The 25,139-nt window shown below is 44.0% G+C and overlaps 1 protein-coding gene across 1 annotated transcript in view; it reads right to left on the bottom strand.

The window, feature by feature from the left end:
* LOC117292605 (caspase recruitment domain-containing protein 9-like) overlaps positions 1-25,139 on the bottom strand; it is an 82,340-nt gene that overhangs the window by 45,898 nt on the left and 11,303 nt on the right. Inside the window, exons 2-3 of the mRNA XM_033774718.1 lie at positions 23,771-23,969; positions 2,782-2,937 (exon numbers count right to left, since the gene is read on the bottom strand). Of these exons, the coding sequence (XP_033630609.1) occupies positions 2,782-2,937; positions 23,771-23,948 (334 nt within the window). The 5' untranslated portion in view covers positions 23,949-23,969. The remainder of the gene's footprint in view (positions 1-2,781; positions 2,938-23,770; positions 23,970-25,139) is intronic.

The following is a 25,139-nucleotide window of genomic DNA, read 5'->3' as shown; positions in this document are numbered from 1 at the left end:
GTAGCAAGATTTAGTTTTGGGGCTGAACACAATTTGTGGAACCAAGATTGCCCACAATGTGTTACAAATGTAAAAATATGTAAAAATGTGGTCGTCCGATTATGCTTTTTGTCAAAATGAACCGTTACCAAATGTCATTTAATGTTAAAAGGGGTCAAAGTAAAGTGTCAATTTGGTGTAACTCTGATTTATTTCAATATTTGTTACCTTTATATAGACTATTAAATGTTGGTGTCCCGTTTACACGGGGAATTTGCCAGATGCATTCTCATTTGAACTGTTCTTGTTCGGTCAATATTCTTTTAAACTTTAAAATTCAAACGGTTTCTAATAATTTACATGCTACACCATTATTAGGCGACTTGTTTTAAAAGATTTAACTATCTTGAAATTTTGGCCACCATGTCACAAGTTGGCACCCAAATAAATGGAACAACCCACATGACAAATTATATTTAAGCTTTGGTTAACATAATTAATTTGACTGACAAATAACACAAAACGGGAAAAACAGGACGATAAAATAATGATCAGGACGCAGGATGAAAACAAAATTACGGGGCTGGGGAAATAACACTGGAAAGGAAAACAGAAAAAGGACTAATAAATGATACGGGACAGGAACAAAAATAAACTGAACTAGAAAAAATAAATGGTATTGTGACGTCACTCTTTGCTTAGCAATTAAGATTGATACAAAGTTAAGATCAATCTAAGTGCTTTGTGAAACTGAAAAAGCGCAGAAATCTAGCGGGACCCGCGCATAGCGGGGGTTTCCCGCTAGTGTTATATAAAAGAATTAATGAAAAAAAAATCTTTAAAATACAGTTTATTACTTTCTTTAGACACAAAATGGTGAAAAAGTGCGGCAAAACCGTTGAACTTAATAGGTATTTTAACTTCAGATAGTTGAATCTCAAATATACCGAGTGCCGATGACGGCCAGCCAAATACCACACCACCATTGCCGAAATGTTGCTAAATGTAGCGTAAAACTGCAAAGTTTGTTTACTTTCACAAGCAAATTTTGCTTGATGTGCACCTTTACCTCCGTCACCCATCCAATTTGATTGTATAGTGCATCACTGGACTTAAATGCGCTCATCAGAGTAACGGTATCTTATTATATCTGGCTACGACACTGATGAGAAAAGTTCAATGTTTGGAGACCAGTCGGCAGTTTTGAATTCATATGGATCTTTGTTGTTTTAACAATTGTTGTTTTAACGAATTAAAACTCGTTAGTATTTTCTCACAGTATCGATCGGCGTTGACTTGCATTATCCGGAGTTAACATTATGTGCTTGAAGTAATTCATTGTCTTACCAAATAAAACACTGAAAGAAAACCTTCACCAAATATTTTGTCTATCGGAGAAACGGTTAAAACGTGCATCTGCTGTTGCGAGCAGAGGTCACGCAACCTCTCTATTATGAACCACTATTTGCCGGGGCCGGGTCAATGTACACGGTTTTCTGGCTTAGCCCGAAGGAAAGGTCGTTCCAGTAGTAGGAGGAAACTACAATATTTTCTGAAGGAAGACTTCTTACATGAATTTGGGGTGATGTAGTATTCACAATGAGAGTCGGCTCTAGTTTCCCGCCCAAGTGTAGGAACTGACGTGATTTTATCTAGCAAAAAAGTAAAGATTCCCAATGAACCAACATCCAGTAAGTACAGATTCCGCAACAGTTATCCAGTGAACAGAGACAACAACAGCAGAAGGCGGATGAACATTGAAGTCCAAGGGAGGCAATGAATTGCCACAGGAATGGCAATTTTTTCTGCTGTAACCTATATTTTTCTTAGATTTTTGTGTTGAAAATAAGGTCTTTACGCGTGCAGTGTGTATCACTACGAGCAAACCTAAAAGCGTGTATACATCGCGCCCTGTAATAAGACGAAGAATTCCTACAGGATACTGATGGGAGCTGCAGTGTGTGTGGGTGGCGTCAAAGCCTTTGTTTTTGTGTCAGTGAATTGCTTGGAGGTGACGTATTTTCTGTAATAGAATAGTGGTGGTGAAGGTGACATGACCTCTTGGTGTGGCTGGTTAATATGTAACAGCTGCAAGTCAACAACTCAGTCATTACCACTTAACTGTAGTGAAGATTGGATCCTCACAAACTTTACATGATATTGTTTTTCCAAAGCAAAACTTTAAAAAGCAGGTCTTTGTACAGAAACACCCGACTTGAAATAAATGAACTTGAAGGCTTTTAGCACGGGCACAATGCTTTGATCATTACAGCTGCGAGCGCCTTTAATATTCAAAGCTTGTAGGACTAAGGAAGATGACTGTAACATGGGTCCAGATTATACAAAGTATATTTAATTACCAGTGTAGGCTGGTCTTGAACCACGCACACTGCAAAAGTGGATTCAAGAGTTTCAGATGGGGGGGGGGGGGGGGGGGGGCGCCAATTTCTGAGGTGATACTTTTCAGTATTGTTTTTAGTAAGAATGCAGAAACAAACTAGGCACCAGACATTTCTTTTTGTTCCTCTAAAAATATTATTCTAAATTGAGTGTGAGTGACTGCTGAAAAGTAGACAAGAAATACACGTACAAGTATTGTAGAGACTAGGTTGTACGATAATGGGAGATTTTGGGACGCTAGGAGGCAGCAGATTTACCAGGTAAATTTCCATTGTTTACATAGTTTTGAGCGTGCCCACAAGACCAAGAACAATGGATTTTACCTGGTAAGTCTGCTGCCACCAAGCGTCCAAAAGGCTCCCATTCACATTCTGAAAAGAAGCACTTAAGATAAAAACACACCTGTAGTGTATGAGCCACTTATTGGTTCCCTGACGGGGGCTTCCGGTTCCTGACCTGTAAGTCTTCTGTATACATTTGGATGTGTTTCAACCAAGCATTCTAAGAACACATTGTAGCCATCACGACCTTTCCTCTGAAGGTTATCCAGGAAGCAACCTTGAGGGAAAAAAACAACTTGTTTTAGTAATGGTTTCACAGGACCAAAAGTGGCCATCTGTTCATCTGCTATCAGATATTTAGCTAAAAGACAGATTTAACGCTGTTGTCATATGAATTTTTCCACCTTCTAGTTTTCTGCCACCCGAAAATGATATTGAATGTTTTGGGAAAATGCATTTTCCATTTTTCTGCTACCAGGAAAGCAAATTTTACTTTCCCTCTATGTTGGCTGACGAAAAGTGGCCACCTGCGTTTTCGCTATCAGATTAGAAAAACAAGTATATTGAGCGATTTTGACCGTTTCCTTTTCTCCTTTTCTGCCTTCTGAAAAGTAGATTTTACTCTAGTGCCCGAAAATTTGCCACCTGCTTTTTTGTTGTTGAGAAAAATAGAAAAATTGATGAAATTTTGAAACGATGAAAGCAGATTTTAAGATTTCATGCTCCTTCCCTTTGCTTATACGCATGATCAATAGTTTAACTCTATTGGACGACATAATAATAACACTGACACAATAAATTTGATTTTAAGTATTTTATGTAAATCATGCAGCAAGTCTCACGCATTAGCCGTGAGACTCATGCATTTGGGCTCTGTCTCACGCTCACACGCACAACAACCATTTTCTCAAGCATTGGGGCCAAACCGGGGAAACAATTTTTTTTTTAAATAATGACAATGATTGCCAAATCGCGCTCGTGTGTACAAAAAACTCAATCTACAATGTTTGCACAATCTTCAGATTGCACGCAGTTTATCAGAATCATCAACTTGAGCTGCCCATAGAATTATATATAAGAACCTATAACTTTATGGAGCTGCCGTATAAACAGAGCGCAAATTTACAGCTTTTGCTCTCCCAGCAGGTTCGGCTAAAATTTGGCAGAGCGACAAACGCTTATTGCTCAACAGTTTATCCCGATTCGTTTTGCAAATTCATTAAATGCCTCCACTAGCGAAGACACAACAGGCAGAAGAAGTGAGCGGAGGATTTTGGGCATCATTTTGTGGTCGATTTTTTTTTTTTGGGGGGGGGGGGAAGGAAATAATCTGACACAATCGTACCTCCACATTAACCATCAACATCTCCTGTGTACCTCATGTGAGTTTTAATTATTCTGAAGAGGTTTTTGATGCATTTTAGAACACTTCTTTGTCCACAATTAAATTTCTGCAATTGTTTTTATTAAAAAAAAAAAAAAAAAGTTTGAAAGGCCTTCTAAAACTGGCACACGCATAGCTGGCCTCTGGACTTAGCATCTCTGATCATTGGTAGCGACCGCCTTGACCAAAGAGTTATACCCATACAGTCTGGATCATTATGTTTTATATGCATGTATAGTAAGTAGCATAGTAATAAAGTTAGTAATAAATTAGCCACACTTCTGCTCTACTGTAGAGCATATGTAGTTTTTATTGTTTAAATGACACACAGGAGTACCCGCTGTATGCATCACATGACTTATATGCGGGTTACTAAAAATGAATGAACCGTGTCGTGATTCATTCATTTGAGTGCATTGATGCATGTCAGTATAAAAGCAGCGTCCTTAGCAACAGAATCCAATTCAGGCCGCTGCTTACTCTGCTGTAGTGTTAGTGTCGCATTTCGGCAACAGCGTATTTTATATACGATATTAAGTTGCAATGTCAACTGATAAAGATCAACCCGCGTTCAAGAGAAACGATTTGATAAACTCAAAGAATACTTCAATCATAAATTGGAAAGCATTCAAACTTCCAGCAAAGACACAGCTGAGCAAGTTAACATTAAGGAACTCACAAATCAATTGGAGGCAAAAGTAGTGACAAGACCCGTGATGTGAACTCGGCACAATTCGAAATCTGCAGACAAGTCGGAATCGCCCACGATAGAATCAAGGCTGCTTTCGAGAAGAGCAACATTCCAGCAGTCATTGAGGCACTTAAAGGAGCCGAAGGCATCATTGCAGAAAGAAGGAGAACAATCAAAATTGCAGACTGTAGCAATTGGCTAGCTGGGCCGATGTACAAGAGCTAGACAAGACGGGGAATGATAGAACGCCAGAAAAGGCCAAAAGAATAATAGTAGATGAGGAAGCCGCATTAAAAGCATCGATAAAAGAAGAAAGAAATTTAACCAATCTCCAGATAACCCCGAGTATGGCAATGGTACTGCTGCTGATTGGTTTCTTTTTCGAGGTAAAAGAAGGGACATAACACCCACCTTTTGATCTTTGTAAATTCATATGCAGTTTAACAACGGCCCACTCCCATGATTTAATAAATTCTGAAACTAAATAATGTTTTCAAGGTGTGTTTATTGTGTGTCCTACAATAAAGTGAAACTGTTTTTCATGCGTATGAGCGCAGCGAAGGAGCATGAAAATGTAGTTTTTATTGTTTGAATGACACAGTACCCGGCGTATGCGTCACATGACTTATACGCGGGTTACTCAAAATGAATGAACCGTGTCGTGATTCATTCATTTGAGTGCATTGATGCATGTCAGTATAAAAGCAGCGCCCTTAGCAACAGAATCCAATTCAGGCCGCTGCTTACTCTGCTGTAGTGTTAGTGTCGCATTTCGGCAACAGCGTATTTTATATACGATATTAAGTTCCACATTATGAAACATATTATGTTTTCCTTTTTCTTCTGTTGGTTTTTTCAATTCTTTGTTGACAGGCATGCCGGACGCTGACGTCTGCTACAACTGCAGAATGCAAGGACACTGGTCCAGAGAGTGACCACTCCATATCGATTAGACCAAGACCTAGAGCCAGAGCTGCCCACTCACTCGGCTACACCACAGCAGCCCTAAGTCAGCATTAAAGAGGCAAACATGTATGACAAGTTTGTATATGTATTTAGAGGTACGATGTGACTATTAATCTTGTAAAATAACGTTCTTGAAATCTGATAAATTTATGGTCAAAGAAAGACACGCACAATTTTGGTACTAATTTTGTTCATCTCAATTGATCATGTCTGTGTTATAAATGGTTATAGTATATCGTTTATGCCGCCCCTTGGTCCTTCCGAATTAATCAGCGTTAAATGAGAAAGTTTTCGAAATAGTTTTTATCGTGGAATTGATTTCATCTCAAATAATCGTAGAGAAAACAGGGCCCTCTTTCATTGCGGGTCCCTTATCAGTAGCTTATCAATCAACTGGTAAGAAACGATTGATTGTAGATTTAAGCAGATTTAACAAATTCGTTCAAAAATCTTTAAACTAGACGATTGGAAGGTTGCAAATTCTTTCACAAGATTCTCTAGTGTTCTATTTCAACTAAGTCTGATGTTTATTTGCTTGGCGACCATCCTCTGTTTTTTGCCGATTTTGTGGTCTAATACTTAACTTGGACTAAGGAAAGTATTATATACGGAAGGCCCGAATACATTTAAGAGACAAACTTGTTTGACAAGTTTGTAGATGTTTTTTGAGGTACGATGTGACTATTAATCAAAAGATAAAGATCTCGAAATCTGATAAATTTATGGACAAAGGAAGACACAAAAAATGTTGGTACTAATTTTGTTCATCTCAATTGATCATGTCTGTGATTATGAATGGTTATAAAATCTCATTTTTGAAATGCCACCCATTGGTTCTTCCAAATTAACAATTCAGCGTTAAATGAGAAAGTTTTCGAAATAGTTTTTATCATGGAATTGTTTAATCTCAAACAATCGTAGAGAAAACAAAGCTCCTTTCATTGCGGGTCCCTTATCAGTAGCTTATCAATCAACTGGTAAGAAACGATTAATTCTAGATTTAAGCAGACTGAACAAATTCGTTGACTTCAAAATTGGAAAATAAGGTTGCAATTTCTTTTGCAAGTTTCTCTAATGTTCTATTAGTCGTAATATATTTCGACTAAAGTCTGGGTACCCTATTATTATATCGAAATTTCACCAACAGAAATCTTGATACCTGCATGCTGTTCTTGATCATATGATCCATGTTAATGTGTAAAAGCTGGAATTTTTATTTCCTTGGTGGCCATCCTCTGTTTTTTGCCGATTTTGTGATCTAGTTACTTAACTGGGATTTAGGAATGTAGTATATGAAAGGCCCGAATGCATTTAAGAGGCAAACTTGTTTGACAAGTTTGTAGATTTATTTGAGGTACGATGTTATTATTAATCATGTAAGATAACGGTCTTGAAATCTGATAAATTTATGGTCAAAGAAAGACATGCACAAATTTGGTACTAATTTTGTTCATCTCTATAGATCATGTCTGTGATTCTGACTGGTTATATCTCGTTTTGGAAATGCCGCCCCTTGGTACTTCCGAATTAACACCAATAGTTTTTATCATGGAATTGGATTCATCTCAAATAATCGTAGAGAAAACAGAGCCCTCTTTTATTGTGGGTCCCTTATCAGTAGCTTATCAAGCAACTGGTAAGAAACGATTGATTATAGATTTAAGCAGACTGAACAAATTCGTTCAGAAAGTTCAAACTAGATGATTGTAAAATAAGGTTGCAATTTCTTTCCCAAGATTCTCTATAATTCGACTAAGTCTGGTTACCACCATATCGAAATTTCATCTAATGATGCAAAGTAATTTTTCATGGTTGTACCACCAGTAGTCTTATGCTGTTCTCGATCATATGATACATAAGAATGCGTAAAAGCTGACATTTTTATTTCCTTGGTGGCTATCCTCTGTTCTTTGCCGATTTTGTGGTCTAGTTACTGAACTTGGATTAAGGAAGGTATTATATGAGTCGCCCGAATGGTTTACATGTAGAACAACAAAGAAATAAGTATTCCTTACTATAGGGTCTTCAGTTTTCAATGATTTAGTTTCGTGCTATACAAATAGATTGTACATGTTTTTCTTACTGTATAACCTTTAAGATAAGTTACTCTCAACCCTTTTGGTCAAACTTCCCAAAATGTCTTACTAAAGTGAAGAAACAAATTTTCAACTAAGCTGTATTAGCCAAGACCCCTCGCAAAATAAATAGCACTTGTATAACTGTAGAAATCGTTTTCAATTATTTGAAAGAATTAAAAATTTGATATAAAACTTTCGATTTAAAGCTAAATCGTAGCAGCTTATCTTGTTCACAAGAAAAACAGTGCCAAACTATTAAACCCTCGTAGCCTCTGCCATAAAATAGATACATCAGTTCTGTATTCACCATCGGTACCAAATATTATACACAACAACAGTCAACTCCACAATCTCCCAATGCAAAAAGAACCAATTTCTCTTGACCAGTATAAACAAAGTAGTTGACAAATTTGGGGGTCCGATTAGCCTTTTGTATCTCAGAATTGCATGTTATGTTTCATTGGAATTGCCATCACTTTTTTAGACATGAAATGACACAACTTTAGAGCCAGCCACATTTCTGAATTGCCAAAAAGAAATGGGCAATCCATTCTTTATCCCCATATCAAAAATGGACATCTTCAGATATGGTTCAATAACAGTCAATTAGGAGTGCTGATAATATTACTCTCCGGTTTGCATCCCAAAGTTATACCTTTCAAATGCAAAAATTACAAATGGGAGAAGATGTATTTGTGTCTACGGCACTCCCTCATCGTGCAAAACAGCAAGCTTGTGTACCTCAGATCAGAAAATAGTTACACTAAACTCGGATGCTTGTATTCTTACGAACCATTAAGAATAAGTATTGGAGTTACTGTAAGTTGAAAATAATTGTATAACATTACACTTTAACTAGTTTTATCTTCAAAACTGATACGTCATACAGTTTTTGATTATAGAGTGAAATTAAAATGTATCAGCTAGGTACGATTATAGTTAATATAAAACTAGAAATCCAAAAGAAATCAAGAGAGTTTTCAAAGGTACATAAAACACACTTTTACCCAATGCAATGATATATTATATAGAATAATCGGTATAATTATCAAAAGTTAAACAATCCGATACAGGAGGATTATAAGGAACCATAGTATGAATTGTTTGGAATGAACTAGGGGTGCGTTCAGACACGTTAATAAAGTTGTTAAACTCATGGTTCAACTCGATCAAGTTCAACTCTGTGTGTCTGAACGGATCTAAAGTTAGTCCGAATTGAGTTCAACCCACAAAAGATAACCGTCCAGGGAGGGGGTTTATCTTTAGACCGCTTCGGGTTTATCTTTTAACACTGTGTGAGGGCAGAATAAAAAAGACTACGGTTTAACTCACAACAGACGACCCATTGACCTCCGTAATCATTACGTAAACACACGGTGACCAATGAACAGGACAATAAACAGGATGTTAGAGTAACAGGGTCGCTTTACACATGATCAAGAAAACTTGATTTGATCATTATTATTATTATAATTATTATTATTAAATAAAGTTAAACAATCCGATACAGGAGGCTTATAAGGAACCATAATATGAATTGTTTGGAATGAACTATAATGCGAAGTTTAATTTGAGAGAGATCCCAGTAGAAACCCGGAAGGCTTAAAGAGCCATGATTCAGATGAATCAAGAGAGTTGTCAAAGGATACAAAAGAACACTTTAAAAATGACATAGAAAACTTGATTTAATCATTATTAATATTATAATTATTATTATTAAATAAAGTTAAACAATCCGATACAGGAGGCTTATAAGGAACCATAATATGAATTGTTTGGAATGAACTATAATGCGAAGTTTAATTTGAGAGAGATCCCAGTAGAAACCCGGAAGGCTTAAAGAGCCATGATTCAGATGAATCAGTGAGAAACGGTGACATGTACTATTAAACTACTAACTTATTAATAATAAACTGTTATACTAATTGTCTACAACTACACTGTATTCTAATGTTTAGTACGAACTACACTATGCAGTTTAACAACGGCCCAGTCCCCCACCCCACAGTAGTGTGGGTGGGTCTACGAGCAAATACTTACCTGTAGAGCGAATACTACAATTGCATTGTTCCCTATGCCGGAAGGCAAAAAGCCAAGAGTTTTACACACAATAGCGCCCTCAAGAGTCCTATCCCCGACGCCCTGTGACATGCGCAACACGTCGGCGTCCTCTTTTTCGTCAAGCGATACGCGCCTAAGTACTCAAGAAACCACTCGTATAGTGGGGTAGGAGGGAGGGTGCTCTACAGGTAAGTATGCGCTCGTAGACCCACCCACACTACTGTGGGGTGGGGGTCTACTTCACTCTACTTACCTGTAGAGCGAATACTACAATTGCATAGACTCGCACCGAGTAGGCGGTGGGTATACGCAGGCTATCGTATGTCTACAGGGGCGTAGGACACGGGGCGTGCCTAAGAACCCCAATGGAGGGCCATAGCCCGCCCGCCGGTAGGCGGGCGCCAAGGGGCCATAAACGGGCTACTTAACAGAGGGCCGGACCAGGATTAACAGGTCGGTCCAGGCGCGTGGAACCGCGAGAACGACGCGTGCGGCCCTGGGGGCCCGTGAATTCTGCGCAAGACCTTAGGGGGGTATCGCCATTATGGGGTAATAGGTACACCTCGTTAAATGTCCAATGCACATAGGTAATATATAAATTATTACATGTATAAGAGAGGAAAGTGGACTCACCAGTTAGCGTTTCTGGGAAGCTTGACTGGCCGTCTTCAGCACTTCTCTCCCGGTTCTGCCGTCTGCCTAGAGGACATCCTTCAGGTAGAGATCGCTGAAGGTGTTAGGACACTTCCAGCAGGCCGCCTTGGTGATATCTGCTAAGGGAACCCCTTTAAAGAAGGCCCAAGAGGCGGATACCCCCCTAACATCATGCGCCCGAATCGTATTCTCGGTCGCCGGCCAGCCGCCCGGCACGGAGCGGATGGCAGTCACGATCCATCGTGAGATGGTGCATTGTGACGCCGGCGGAAAGGGCGGTGTTGTCGTCACGAACAGCTTTTTATGGTCCGTACGAAGCGACTTTGTACGATTCAAGTACCACAGTTTGTCCTTCGCCTCTGATGAAAAGGACTTGAAGTCCGGGACAAAAATGTCCGGGGGCGTGAAGGAACTTGACTGGTTCTTGGTTAAAAAGCCGGTCGTGGGGACCAGGCGGACTCCGCCTGGTTCCCATCGGATATGTCCGGTCTCTACCGACAGGGCATGCAGCTCACTGCGCCGTCGCGAAGTAGCAACGGCCAGGAGAAACGCCAACTTGACTGAGAGCTGTAGTAGTGTGGAGCAATCCATAGGCTCGTAGGGAGGCCCTGCTAAGGTTGACAGAACGTCGAACAGGTCCCAAGACGGGACGAGTTTGCGTTCTGGGGGACGGGTGACAAACATCCCCTTGATCAACTGGCTAAGGGCCCCGTTGTCTGAGACAGAGGAACCGTCTGGGAATCCGGGGTGGATCGCGGCGACGGCTGACCTGTTATTTCTGACCGTACCGGTCGTCAGGCCGCTATCTAGGAGATACACCAGGAAATCCCCCACCTCCCCTACAGAAGGTTTGGTAGGATGGAGGGATTCCCGGCCACACTATTTAAAGAAATGGCGTAGTCGGCTGTTGTATACCTTCCTGGTGGAGGCCCGTCGTGACTGGGCTGCGATTGTTGCAGCCCGTTGCGAAAGGCCTGCTGAGTGGAGGGATCGCGTGACAGCACCCAGCACGTCAGGTGAAGATCCCCCGGAGCCGAATGGACCATCCCCGAACTGGGCTGGTACAGGAGATCCGTAGGATCACCGGACGGTGGACCAGTAACCTGATGAGTCGTGGGAACCACGGTTGGCGGGGCAAGAACGGGGCTATGAGAAGGACCCGGCAATCCTCTTGCTCGATCTTGGTCAGAACCCGAGAGACGAGTGAGATGGGTGGGAACGCATAGGCAAGTAGGCCGTCCCATTTTACTGATAGAGCGTTGATCTTCCATGCGTTGGGGTCTGGGCCCCTTGCGCAGTAGATCGGCAACTGGTGGTTCGTGCCCCGCTGGCTGGCCTGGGATCGATGGGGCGGGCTCCGTAGTGGAGTCTCGCTTACCAACTTGTCCCTTCTTGGGTGTCGTCCCGGTACTAAGCAATTTTTTGGCCTTACCGGGGCGTTTCCCCTTCTGTCGGGCGGATCCCGGCGGAGACGGCGAGACCGTAAGGTCCCCCGCTCGGCCGGTTACAGATCCGTCAGCCCCGGCAGCCGGCGATGGCTGAGGGGGCTGACTTGGAGATTGCTTTGGCGGCGACGTAATGTCACCGCCGCAATCCCCCGAGGACTCGGGCTCTCTCGGAGGGATGTAGGTCCCCCCTACGTCGACAAGCCCTGTCCTCCCCGATTTCTTATAACTCATAATTAAATCTCACGCTAGAATTTCTCAACAACTCTACAAGAAATTCTCAACAACTTACAGACTATCCTACTATCGGATATCTGCTAAACTACACTCTTATTAGCTAAAAGGGGCAAAGAAAACTACCGCAATACGGACAATCACGTACTTACGTCCGCTGTCTTTGCCGGCTAAGAGAAAAAGAGGACGCTGACATGTTGCGCATGTCACAGGGCGTCGGGGATAGGACTCTTGAGGGCGCTATTGTGTGTAAAACTCTTAGCTTTTTGCCTGCCGGCATAGGGAACAATGCAATTGTAGTATTCGCTCTACAGGTAAGTAGAGTGAAGTAGACCCATGATTTAATAAATTCTGAAACTAAATAATGTTTTCAAGGTGTGTTTATTGTGTGTCCTACAATAAAGTGAAACTGTTTTTCATGCGTATGAGCGCAGCGAAGGAGCATACAATGCCCTTTATGCACTCGGACACTTCGGTCCATCTCGGTACTTCGTACCTTCCATCTTTTCCTTTTGTATTTTAATCTGTATACTTCTTAGATTATTACATTTTAAACGCTGCCCTTCAGGCTCATCATAAATTGTTCAGATTTTGTTCTTTTACTTTATCATAAAATTAAAGCCATTCTAATGATAAACTCTCTTTTATTCTTTACCAAACATAGCATTTTTAGCCTGCTGATCAAAATAGTAAAATTTATAATTAAATTCATGCTGAGAATATTAACTTTTTTTGCACTCTTGTATGTTTAAAGTACTTTAGACAATTCCAAGCTCGGTGTGAAATTCCCCCCCCCCCCCCACAGTAGTGTGGGTAGGGTCTACGAACGAATACTTACCTGTAGAGCAAATTACTACAATTGCATATTCCCTATGCGCCGCTAGGTAACACTAAGACTTTTTTACAACAAGTGCAACAGCGCCCTCCATCGCCCAGTGCACACCGGCGCGAACGCCATGCGCAATCGCCTCTTTCTCGGAAACTCATACGTACAAGTATACAAGAATCAAGTATAATGGGGCAGGCGGGAGGGATGCTCTACAGGTAAGTATTCGTTCGTAGACCCTACCCACACTACTGTGGGGGGGGGGGGAGTCTACGTCACTCTACTTACCTGTAGAGCAAATTACTACAATTGCATAGACTAGCACCGTTTTGGAAGGCGGTGGGTATACGCAGGACTATTGCACATCATACAATTATTATGGCGTCATGGCAACGAGGCGCGACCGGAAGGAGGCACCAGCTGTTGCAAGAATAAGAAACGCAAAATATGGGGGCCACATTGTCCGCACACGACCCGGGGGGTGTCGTCCCAATAGGACAAGGAAAAAACATTATCAATGTTAAACAGTGGCACAAATATATGGCATACAGACAAGAACTCACCGAGGGTGAAGACTTGATGCGAAGAGGACTAGCGGGAGGATGACCCACGGGAGGCCGACTGCAACACCGCACGGCCTGCCTGGCCGTCAGTCTGGAGTACGTCCTTCAGGTAGCACTGTGAGAAGGTTGTAGAACTCTTCCAACAGGCTGCCTTGGTTATCTCCTCTATTGGTATACCTTTAAAAAATGCCCAAGAGGACGACACCCCGCATACGTCGTGGGCGTGAACATTGCCCTCGGCCGCCGGCCATCCGCCCGGAACGGAGCGGATGGCGGTAACAATCCAGCGAGCTATAGTATCGCGCGTTACCGGTTGATGAGGGGTTGTCGAGGCCAAGAATAGTTGGTGATGGCCAGAGCGGATAGGCTTGGTGCGGCTTATGTACCATTTAAGCACCCGGACAGGGCACAAAAGCCTGTCAGCCGCAACCGCAGAGAAGGATTTTAAGTCCGGAACGAAAATGTCCGGAGGCTGAAAAGAATCAGACTGATTCTTCGTCAGAAAACCTGCGGAAGGAACCAGCCGGACACCACCGGGTTCCCAACGAATGTGACCCGGTGCCAATGTCAGGGCGTGGAGCTCGCTACGTCTGCGCGACGTAGCAGCCGCCAACAGAAAGGAAACCTTTATCGACAACTGCAGCAAAGGAGTGTTGCTGAGGGGTTCGAATGGGGGACCTGCTAGAGTGGAGAGAACACTCTTGAGGTCCCAAGACGGGACAAGTTTGCGTACCGGAGGCCGGGATACAAACATGCCCCTTGCCAGCTGACAGATCGCTCGATTGGAAGAAATCGAGGAGCCATCAGGAAAGCCCTCATGAATGGCTGCGATGGCCGACCGGAAATTTTTGACCGTGGCGGTCGCTAGCCCACTCTCGTACAGGTAGAGAAGAAAATCCCCTACGTCCCTCAGAGAAGCACTGGGGGGACGTATAGATCGCCGTCTACACCATTTAAAGAAATGGCGTAGTCGGCAATCGTAGACCTTACGAGTGGAGGCACGCCTCGACTGGGCGGCAAGCTCTGCAGCCCGGCGTGAAAGGCCTGCTGTGCGGAGCGACTGGGTGATAACACCCAGCACGTCAGGTGGAGTTCCCTCGGGGCCGGATGAATCATCCCGGAACTGGGTTGATAAAAGAGATCCGGACGTTGAGGCAGGACCACCGGGCGGTGGACCAGGAGCCTCACGAGTCGAGGGAACCACGAGTCGAGGGAACCACGGCTGACGCGGCCAGAACGGGGCTATGAGGAGCACCCGGCAGTGGGCGGTCTCTATCTTGGTCAACACCCGGGGGATGAGTGAGAATGGCGGAAAGGCGAAAAGCAATACGTTGGCAGCTGATTGTTTGCCCGTGAGGCAAACAAGTCTACGTGGGGTCGATCGATCAGCCGGAAGAGGGTCTGTGCCACCTGAGGGAGCAAGGACCACTCTGTCGGGGCAATCCAGCCCCTGGAGAGGGCATCGGCTGTCACATTCTCTTCCCTCGGGATGTGGACTGCCGACAGAGCAACGCCCTGGCGGATGCACCAGTGAAGGAGCTCCCAAGTCAGGGCGCACAACTGCGCCGACCGGGTGCCTCCTTGGCGGTTGACATAAGCCACGACCGTGGTATTGTCGCACCGCACGAGCACCGCGCGTCCCGACACCGCAGTCTGAAAATGCCGAAGGGCATTGAAGACCGCCATCAACTCTAGGACATTGATGTGGGACGAGCGGTGTTCCGGGCCCCACTGTCCCGCGATCTGGCGCGGGTGGAGGGTCGCCCCCCAGCCCTGCTGTGACGCATCGGTGACAATGGTCACCGAAGGCTGAGGGGGGCGGAACACGCGCCCCTGAGTGAGATGGGCCTCGTCCAGCCACCACCGCAAGTGCGGGATCAGCCAGGGCGTAGTGGGTACCGGCAGGTGGATAGGGTGGTGTCGAGGGCGGTAAAAAGACAGCAGATGGAGCTGAATTGGCCGCATCCGGAGTCGACAAAAATCCACCAAGTCCACCATGCTGGCCATAAGGCCAAGGAGCCTGAGCCAAGCCCTTGCCGGAGCCACAGCCGCTGGGAGAAAGAGGGACACGCACTGAAGAAGATTCAGTACGCGGTCCTCCGTAGGGTGGGCTAGTCCCCTCGGTGGGCGGAGATCGAGAGCCGCTCCGAAGAAGGTAGGGGTCTGCGAGGGTATCGGGTTCGACTTTTCGGTGTTCACTAGGAACCCGAGATCGGAAGTGAGGCGCCAGGTGAGCCTGAGTGTCGCATCCGTCGCCGCCCGCGATGGCCCCACTACCAGCCAGTCGTCGAGGTACATGAATATCATGACCCCGCGCCTCCGTAGAGCAGCCCCGATTGTCTTCACTACCCGGGTGAACACTATGGGCGAAGTGGACAACCCGAAACCAGGGTCGCAAACTCGTACATGACGCTGTTGTACATAAAGCGTAGGAATTTGCGATCCTCGGGCCTGATGGGCACGTGGAGGTACGCGTCCCTCAGGTCCAAGCTCGCCCCCCAGGCGGGTGTGGCGATAGATTCGAGAACGGTCCGCAGCGTCTCCATACGGAAGCGCTGCGGACGTATGAATCTGTTGAGGGGTTTCAGGTTTAAGATGGGGCGCCACTCGCCCACCTCCTTCTTGGGAACCAGGAAGAAGGTGGACATGAAACCCGTCCGCGCCCCTTGCATAGGAGCGGCGTAAATTGCTCGTTTCTGGAGGAGGGAGGAAATCTCCCCCTCGAGAGCCAACCGCTTTCCCATGTCGGACGGAATCGGCGTGGGCCGAATTATAATGTCCGACGGGGGGTCCCCGTGAACTCGAGCGCGTAGCCGTACTCGAGTGTCTCGAGGACCCACCGGTCGGAGACAACCTGTCCCCAGGACCCCAGAAATTTCTGAAGGCGGCCCCCCACAGGTCCGTCGGTGGGAGGCAAGCGAGTCACTTGCGCCATGCCCCCGGGAATCGGGGGTTTGGCGCGTGAAAACCCCGCCCCGATTGAGGGCGCTGGTGTCCCATCTGGGTCGGCGCGGCTCGGACACTAGATTGAGTGTCGGCCCTGCTGCGAAACCCACCACGGGCGGGCCGCTGAGGTTGACGCCGTGGGATGGTATAGGAGGCTTGCTTCTTCGCCTTGGCCTTGGGCGCAGCCGGTTTCTTCAAATTAATCTTATCCGCCGCCTTGATGCGCTTGGCCTCAGCTTCCATGGATTCTTGGAACTGGCCCGCAAAAAGGTCCGGACCTGTGAGCGGCAAGGCGTCAAGACGCTTGCGCGCTCCCACTGAAGGAAGGAACAGTGCGTCCAACACGTTCGCCCGTCGGGAAGACGTAGCCAGGGCGGAAATACGTGAGAACTGGTCCAGGATGGTCCTCAAGCCATCATCAAGGCAGTGCAGGGCAGCGACCACGAGATTGGCGGGAACCGCCGAGTCGCCGTCAGCGCCCAAGGCCAAATACTCGGAAAGGAGTAACAAGAAAGAAGTGGACCGCATCCCAAAATGGGAGGCTGAGTCCAACTTCTTAGCCACTTCCTCCAATTTCCCACGGGCCTTATCGGCGAAGGGACGTTTGGAGGAAGTAGACCCCGGTCGGCAGTGAGTTTATCCGATACCGAATCTGGGAGAACGGGCGTTGCAAAATACTTATCGAAATCCCCTTGGGGAAAACGATAGTAAGCTTCAGTGCGTGAAGCATGCGCCCGCCATTTCCCTGCCTGCATAACTGCATCCATACGATCCGTGCAAACACGATCCAGGGGCAGAGTCGGAAATGTATTCTGGGCCGATGGAGCTGGACCCGACCTCTTCTTGAAAGACTGTCGTTCAGAAGGAGGGGGGTCGGCCACGGCCGGCAGGTTCAGCGCTCGGATCATGTCCCGCTGAACGAGCCCCAACTCAGTCTCACGAATTGACAACCGCTGCATAGCGGACAACTCGTCCTCTTCCGGGGACGAGTCATCCCCAGGGGGACGACTCGTCCCGGGCGAGTGCCCAGTACTATCATCATGGCCCATAGCTGAACCCGAATCAGAAAATTCTGACGTCCTGGCGGTCACAGGTGGCCCCACAGGGGCCAGGGATGTGTCGGCACCGGTACCGAGCGGTGGCACGGCGGAGACGCCGGGGCCCTGCTCACGGTATGAGGGATACCGCTACCCGAGGCCACCCACTGGTGGTCGAACGGGACCGGTGTGTCGACCCGGGCCGGAAAACCCGGCGGGGCTGACACGCCATGAAGGGCCGACAAAACGGGCGGAGCCACTGGGCCATGGCCCTGCTCCAACCTGACCGCCAGGGTGGCGGTCAACGCTTGAAAGGCCTCCATGAAGTCGGCCCGTGAAAGCGAGTCACCGCGGTGACGTTTGCCCCTGTAGGAGGAATCACTGGAGCTCGAAGAGCGCCGTGACCTTTTCCCCTTTTTGACCTTTTTCCCTCGGCGGGAAGAAAGGGATGGGGTGGCCTCAGATGTCCCTTCAGACAAGGGTTGTGTCACGGGGACCCCAGAGCAACGGGTAAAACCCGAGGATGAGGACGGACACACCAAGCGCGGGATACCGGGGGAACCCCAGTTCGCCGGCTCGGCATTGGCAATCTGCCTACCGACCGCCAGAGCGCCCAGCCCGATGGCATGAGCGGCCGGGTTACGGTCGGCAAACCCAACCCCGTCCCCCACCACGGCCACCGAGGGAGAGTCGGTGGGGCTGGATGGGGAGTGGCGTACTGAGACACGCGGAGGGGGGACCCCCTCCGTCCGCAGTAGGCCAGTGCTTGGAAGGCCCCGGAACGGGGTTTCCTTTGCCTGCCTTATTCTTCTTGGAAACGGCCCGGGTAGCAGGAATTTTTGTTTTCTTGCTTGTGCCCGGGCGATTACCCTTAGACAGGTTGGACCCCTGGATGCTGACCGACGAGGGGGAACGGGAAATGTTCCCCCCGAAGTCAGCGGGGTCCACGACCGACGCAGCACGCAGGGGCTGTGAAGGTTGGGAGGACTGCGCCGACGACGGACCGTCAACGGCGTAGCCCCCCGAGGAGTCGAGCTGTCCCGGGGAAAGGGAAGTATCCCCGGTAGCGACAGTGCGACCCCTCCCTGCCTTTCTAGAACTCATTTTATCAACTAAGAAAATTAATAAAGACGACACACACACTCTACAAACACGTCTTTATCAAAGTAACAATAATAAAATAACACAGTGTATTTTATATCTCAAAGAGACTCGGTTTAACGGAAAGTAACAATTTTCTAGGGAGCCTAAAAAATTAACGTGTCACCTGTTCGGAGCTAAGAGAGAAAGAGGACGATTGCGCATGGCGTTCGCGCCGATATACACTGGGCGATGGAGGGCGCTGTTGCACTTGTTGTAAAAAAGTCTTAGTGTTACCTAGCGGCGCATAGGGAATATGCAATTGTAGTAATTTGCTCTACAGGTAAGTAGAGTGACGTAGATCTCTTTTTTCATTATATACTTTTCGCACTTTGGGTCTTCCATCGACCATGTTCCATAAGCAATTCTACAGATTCTACAACTCTATTCAATTCTATACCTTTATTGGCCAACCAGTTGCTCCCCCCGATCTCATGGAGCTCATATTTTGGGGATTGTCTATCCCAAACAGCTAGGAGCAATTTTCTGCAGTAAAGTCTCGTGAAACATAATTATACGATTTGGTATTTTGGAGTGATATGAAAAACCAAAGACCAAATTACATTTTGGCATGTATCTATATACAAGAACATTACTGGTGAATATCCGTCATTATAATCAAAAATATTGGCAGTAGAACCCTCTCCAAAACAATATGTTATAGACCATGGAATGTGAATTTTCTATACCCACGACATCACCAATTTCTTTATATGGCTGGTTTTGAGTTGAACCATTTCATCATGCCTAAATAACAGCATAATTTCGAGTGAAACATAGCAAGCTGTACATATCAGTTTTTCCATATTTACTTTGTATTTAGATCCTGCATACTTCCTAGATTAATTTAAAACATTGCCCTTCAGGCTCATCCAATAAGTCGTTTCAGATCTTGTCCCTTTACTAAAGCCATTGTCATGAAAAACTCTCTTTTATTCTTTACAAAACATAGCGCTTTAGCCTTTGGATCATAAAAGTGAAATTGATCATTATTAAACTCATGCTGAGAATATGATCTTTCTTTGCACTGTTGGTTAAAGTTTAAAGTACTTCATTCGCAAATTGTTTTATATGGCTGGTTTTGAGTTTTCAATATTTAGCATTTTGTATTTATAACTATATACTTCTTAGATTAATACATCTCTAAGACATTGCCCTTCAGGCTCGTCTAATAGGTCGTTTCAGATCTTTTCATTTCACTTAATCACAAATTGAAGCCATTCTCATGCCAAACTCTCCTATAATCTTTACAAAGCATAGCGCTTTAGGCCTTCTGCATGGTCATAATATAGTGAAGTTATATCACCAGCCCCGTTCATTTTTTTTTCACGCCATTTTATTTGCCGTTCCCCCCTCTCCCTGTCCCTCTGTTTGCCTGAGTCCATCGCCTCCGTGCCTCCACTTCCACACGATCCCGTGCATTGGCATTGTTCTTTGCAATCCACTGTTTGCCCATAGCTAAAGTGGATCTTTCCCTATCTCGTTTATACCCTGATCTAATATTTTCCAGTTTTGCGCGGGTCCCTGTTTTCCCAGTCTAGTTTATACCCGGTTCTAATATTTGCACTGTTTGCGGCACATAACTCCCCGTTCCGCGCTGGTCCTGCCAGTGGTTCTCCGTTTTTTGTACTTTTCCCTGGTGATCGATCTCATGGCGCCATTTTTTCCAAGCATGCCTAGCTCAATCATAACCCCTGGAATTGGCAAATTTAAATGTGCTATATGCTAGCACATTTAAATGACTGATGAATGAGCATTGAATCTTTTGTCTTTCGTCTTAAAGAATGTTTTGGTTTTTGTTTTAAAAAAAACGTGTTCGTGTCATAAAAAACGCGGGCATGATCAACATGCAAATATCTTAAAGTCACCTGGAAGTGGTATTTTGTCAAAATAAAGCTCTTGTCACTAAAATATGTGTTTTGATGAGTGGAATATGAATAAACAACTAACTAAGGTTTACATAAATTAGTTTCCATGTCATTTACAAATTGGAAAAAAAGCCGATCCGAGAGGGCGCTGTTCGTGACGTCAATAGAGGCGCGATGAATCGCATGCAGTGCCAACACAGCATAGTGACGCTTGGCGCAAGCTAAAAACATGCCCTCAAAGTTGAAACAATACCTGATTTTTTTCATGTTAGGCAAATGCTCCTTTGGGTTCGTTACGTCTTTCAGGTACCTTCTTCGACTTCCCCACTAGCTAGAAAAATTATTGGGCTGGTGTCATGTTTAAGAAAAAAACTTTTCTCTTCATGTCAAAATGTGTAGTGTATTCCGGATTCTCGAAGCACGACGGCTCGCAGTGTTTGCCGCACAGCGCTGGAAAAGACGTCGGACCGGACAACTTGGCAAACTGACACCATCTTTAGTTGTTTTGCTGCATCCAGCAGCAATACACCTGGTTGACATTGCCGGAAAAATGCAAGAAAAAAACTTTTTCAAACGTACAAACTCACGTCCAGGACTTGAATGTACTTGCACGACGTGTGTTCGATGTTCGATCGAGGCAAAGTCTTCCTCGATTGACGTCACAAAAGGGGTAGGCAGAGTCACCCCCCACACAACTTTATTTAATTTGTTAAACATATAAATCGTCAAAAACAATTACTCAAAAAATTATTTTATTGTTCAGGAACATATACTCTAATGTTTGAAGGGAAAAAAAATCTATTTCCAGATGCCTTTAAAACTACGCGCGCACGCACTTGACATCAAATGCATAACCAACTTCATAAGCCAATCAGCGTTGTTTCTTAGTACATCCCTCCCAGGGGTTAGTGATGAGAGGTATCGATATGGCCAGGCCTGGATATGGTACGCTGCCCATGGTAGTAAGGCTGGCAAATTGTAAAATGGTACAAAGGAAAGAGAATTGACATGTGAAAAATAAAATCAGATAAAATCAAAGCAAGGATGACTGGCGACCGCGATCGACTGCACCAAAAATTCACCAAAACAAATGTTTGAATTTTTGATTATTTTGTCCACATGAGGTAGAAATAGAATACAAGATAAACTTTCTGACGTAAGAATGGAGGAAGAAATTAACAAAAACAACACCTGTAGTGTAAGCGGTGCAGAGTCATGCGTTTTCAACGTACATTTTCCTTTCGGTTAGTTGGTCTGTTCTACAGTCGTCAATATTTCATAATATTTCCTCAGCCACAAGCTATTTTGACAATCCATACATCATAATAGAAAGGGCTTTGCAAACTTCACAAAAATGGATATGTGACCTTTTCTTGACTTTTTGATCTGTCTATATCGGAAGTGACTGTAAAATGTTTTTAAAGGCGTTAATTAATGGCTTTTAGGTTGAAATGTGCAGTACACCTTTTGATGGAATACAATCACATAATACAAGTCTGGCAAAGGTCTGGTTAAAATAAATAATACCAATGATATTACCAAAAAGAAGTGCGCCCTCTAGCGGGAAATTAAAATAACACTTTTACATGCTTGTGTCAGAGTTTATGACAATTGTTTCAAAATAATAATTGGTATACAGAATCTCATTCATAAGAGCAATTTATCTTTGGGCGTCTTCATGTGTGACGTGGTATTGCTTTAAAGGTGTACTTTACAAAGCTGTGTGTCTGCCAAACCAAAAGTTCAACTGAGGTGAAACTAGGTGTATTGTTATGTTAGTCAAGGAAATCGATTTCTTGAACTCAAAGTGATGTCATCATGACGTCATCATGTTGTTTTGACAATTTTTGCAATTTTGATCATTTATTACACTCGAATACAAAGCAACGTGCAATATTTGTTTTTTACAACAGGCTTTTACTCCTGGAAACCGAACATGAGTTTGTTCACAAACTCTCAATGTCTAGTTTATATTGCTTTTCTAAAGTTGTCTGCAGTCTTGATCATAGTTGAGGCATGTCAGTGTTGGCAAATGGTTGGTAAATTGATATTCATAAATACCTCAGACAGTTTTGCTATTCCTATTGGTGGAGAGCGCGTCACGTGGGGGTGTATAAAGCTTCGATAACAAGATGGCTTCCGCGTGTCGGGCGCGCAAGATTATCACACGGAACGCAATTCATAGCTATAGTAACAGCGCGTACACACAACCCACACGCATTGAACAGATTCTTCACAAAGTTTTTGAAAAAATATATTTCAAACCAAAAATTTTCAATTGTTAAAGTGTCAATAATTGTATTTGTTAACGCCTTTTAATCAAAAAGGCATTTATGAATGGGAATAAACGGGTAGCTTCTAGTTCTGTCACGGCCGTTTAAAACCTTGCAAGGTGGAGTTGCCGTGTGATAAAGGCCTGAGCAGAACATGGCAATTCGACCCTGCCTGTTTTAAATGGCTGTGAAAGAACTAGAAGCTTCCCTTTTATTCCCTTTATGATGAGAGAAAATTACTTGTTAATCCTTGAGACTGCAAGGCTGCCATACCAGCCTCATTTGAAGTAGCAAATGTTAATAAGGGAATCAATGTGTGGTGAAGAGGTTTTAAACAAGTGGTTTAATCCCAACACGGCCTGGTTCTTAATAATTTTACCGAGACGAAGTCGAGGTAAATAATTATAAAGAACCAGGCCTCGGCGGGTTAAAACTACTAGTTGAAAACCGAATCAACACACTTTGATTCCCATTCATAAATACCTTTTCGGTCAAAAAAATCGTCACTTTTTGGTCAATAAGTAAAATAAATGAAAAAATTATAATTGTTAAATAATTTCTTTCAACACAACACCTCTCTGGCTATGAAATGGTAAAGCCCTCCGCCGCCCTCGGGTAAACAACTCCTTATAAGGGAATGCTGTGCGCATCGCGCGTATCGCGTGATGTGGCACAACTGTTTCAGCCGCTGCTCTCGACCAATAGGAATGAAGAAACTGTCTTATAAGAACAGGTGCAAGGTCGCGTGTCACGCACATGAATTAACACTTTGTAACACTCATAAACCTTTGGTCATAAACAAAGGTTTATACACACCCACGTGACGCACTCTCCACCAATAGGAATAGCGAAACTGTCTGAGGTACTTATGAATTATAAATTAATTACAAGTACATTTAGCAAATTCCAAATAATAATGGCAAATAAATAATTAAAGGGCTTACTTGCTTTTCGGATAGAAGTTGGATTCAGTGTGTCGTTCATTATCTCCTCATATTCATCTTTGGAGAAAACACCATAGCTTCGCATTTTATCCAACAGACGTCTGACATGAATTTGGTTGCATAGAGCCTCCCAATGACTTTCTAACTCATGCACAATATCAGTGTCAGCTTGCTCCATTCTTAATACTTCAAAATGTTACTGCAAAAAAACATTTTTACGATGTTAGTTTGCTTTGTCAGTTTGTGGGTATATTTTGTGTTTTTTGGCAAGGAGAGATGATCCGTGCATGCGCAGAGGCATGATGCACAGACAAATCAGCCATTCCGTGGTATTTGCGCTTCATAGTGAAAAATTTAAAATGGTTATTGTTGAAGTTTTTACATTTATTTTGGAACAAGAACACCTAGTGCTTCTTCTTCTAAAAAGACTTTATAAAAATATTCTTTATTGTTTTTGCGACAGCCTTGGGAGTAAAGGGTAAAAAGTGTACACAAAAGTCTGAAAAATCCTTGAAATTCAGGTTTTGAAAAAAAAATCATGAAGCAATAGGTGTTCAGATTTAATCATTATGTATAAACAACAAAGAGTCATTAGTAAGGACCGCCAAAATTAAATATGCCTTTTTGAACTATTAACTTTTGAAAAATGGGAGTTAATTTTTACCCTCGTTTTACTGTCACGCGAGTCACAAAAACAATGATTATAGTATTTTTTCTATTATAGACCCATAACATTTTTTTTCTTCTCTCTCATAATAGTGGTCTTTTCAAAGGGTCTTTCAAGAATTAATTAGTTTTTTTTACTTAGGCCTTCTACCTAAAAAAAAAAAAAACACCCTCGAGTTTGTCACGCGAGTCACGGCAAATGCACTTAATGCACATGGTTAGCAAAAGCTACCAAAGTATTCTGGGGATGATGTCTATGGAATGTTACCAAAGCACCCCCAGCCCACTGGAACATACTACTATGCCCAATTTTTTGTTAGAACAAGGAATTATTAGTGTACAATTATAACTTGGCACACTGTCAGCAGATCATGTTGAACTACATGTACACTGCATACTGCACTGTACAATGTGCTCACATCTAAATAATTTACCTGCATTATTTAAATAATACAAGGAATGATAAACTTAAAACAAGAACAAACAAAATATTTGATGAAACTGGATATTTTAAGACAGTATTCTTAAGTTAGATTTGGAGGGGGGCATCAATAAAGAAATTACTTATCAGAATTTACATGTACTCAGCCTAACACAGTCTAATGCCATTAGAACTTCACACAAAAATTTGTGGTTTCTTAACCACTCTGCCAAGCATAGTGAGAAAAAAGCCCTTTACCCAATCACAAAACAATATAATAAT

This window comes from Asterias rubens, chromosome 7 (assembly GCF_902459465.1).
Source record: "Asterias rubens chromosome 7, eAstRub1.3, whole genome shotgun sequence".
In the NCBI taxonomy this organism is placed as follows: domain Eukaryota; kingdom Metazoa; phylum Echinodermata; class Asteroidea; order Forcipulatida; family Asteriidae; genus Asterias; species Asterias rubens.
The sequence above is the reverse complement of the archived record's forward strand: the minus strand, read 5'-3'. Positions and strand labels throughout refer to the sequence as shown.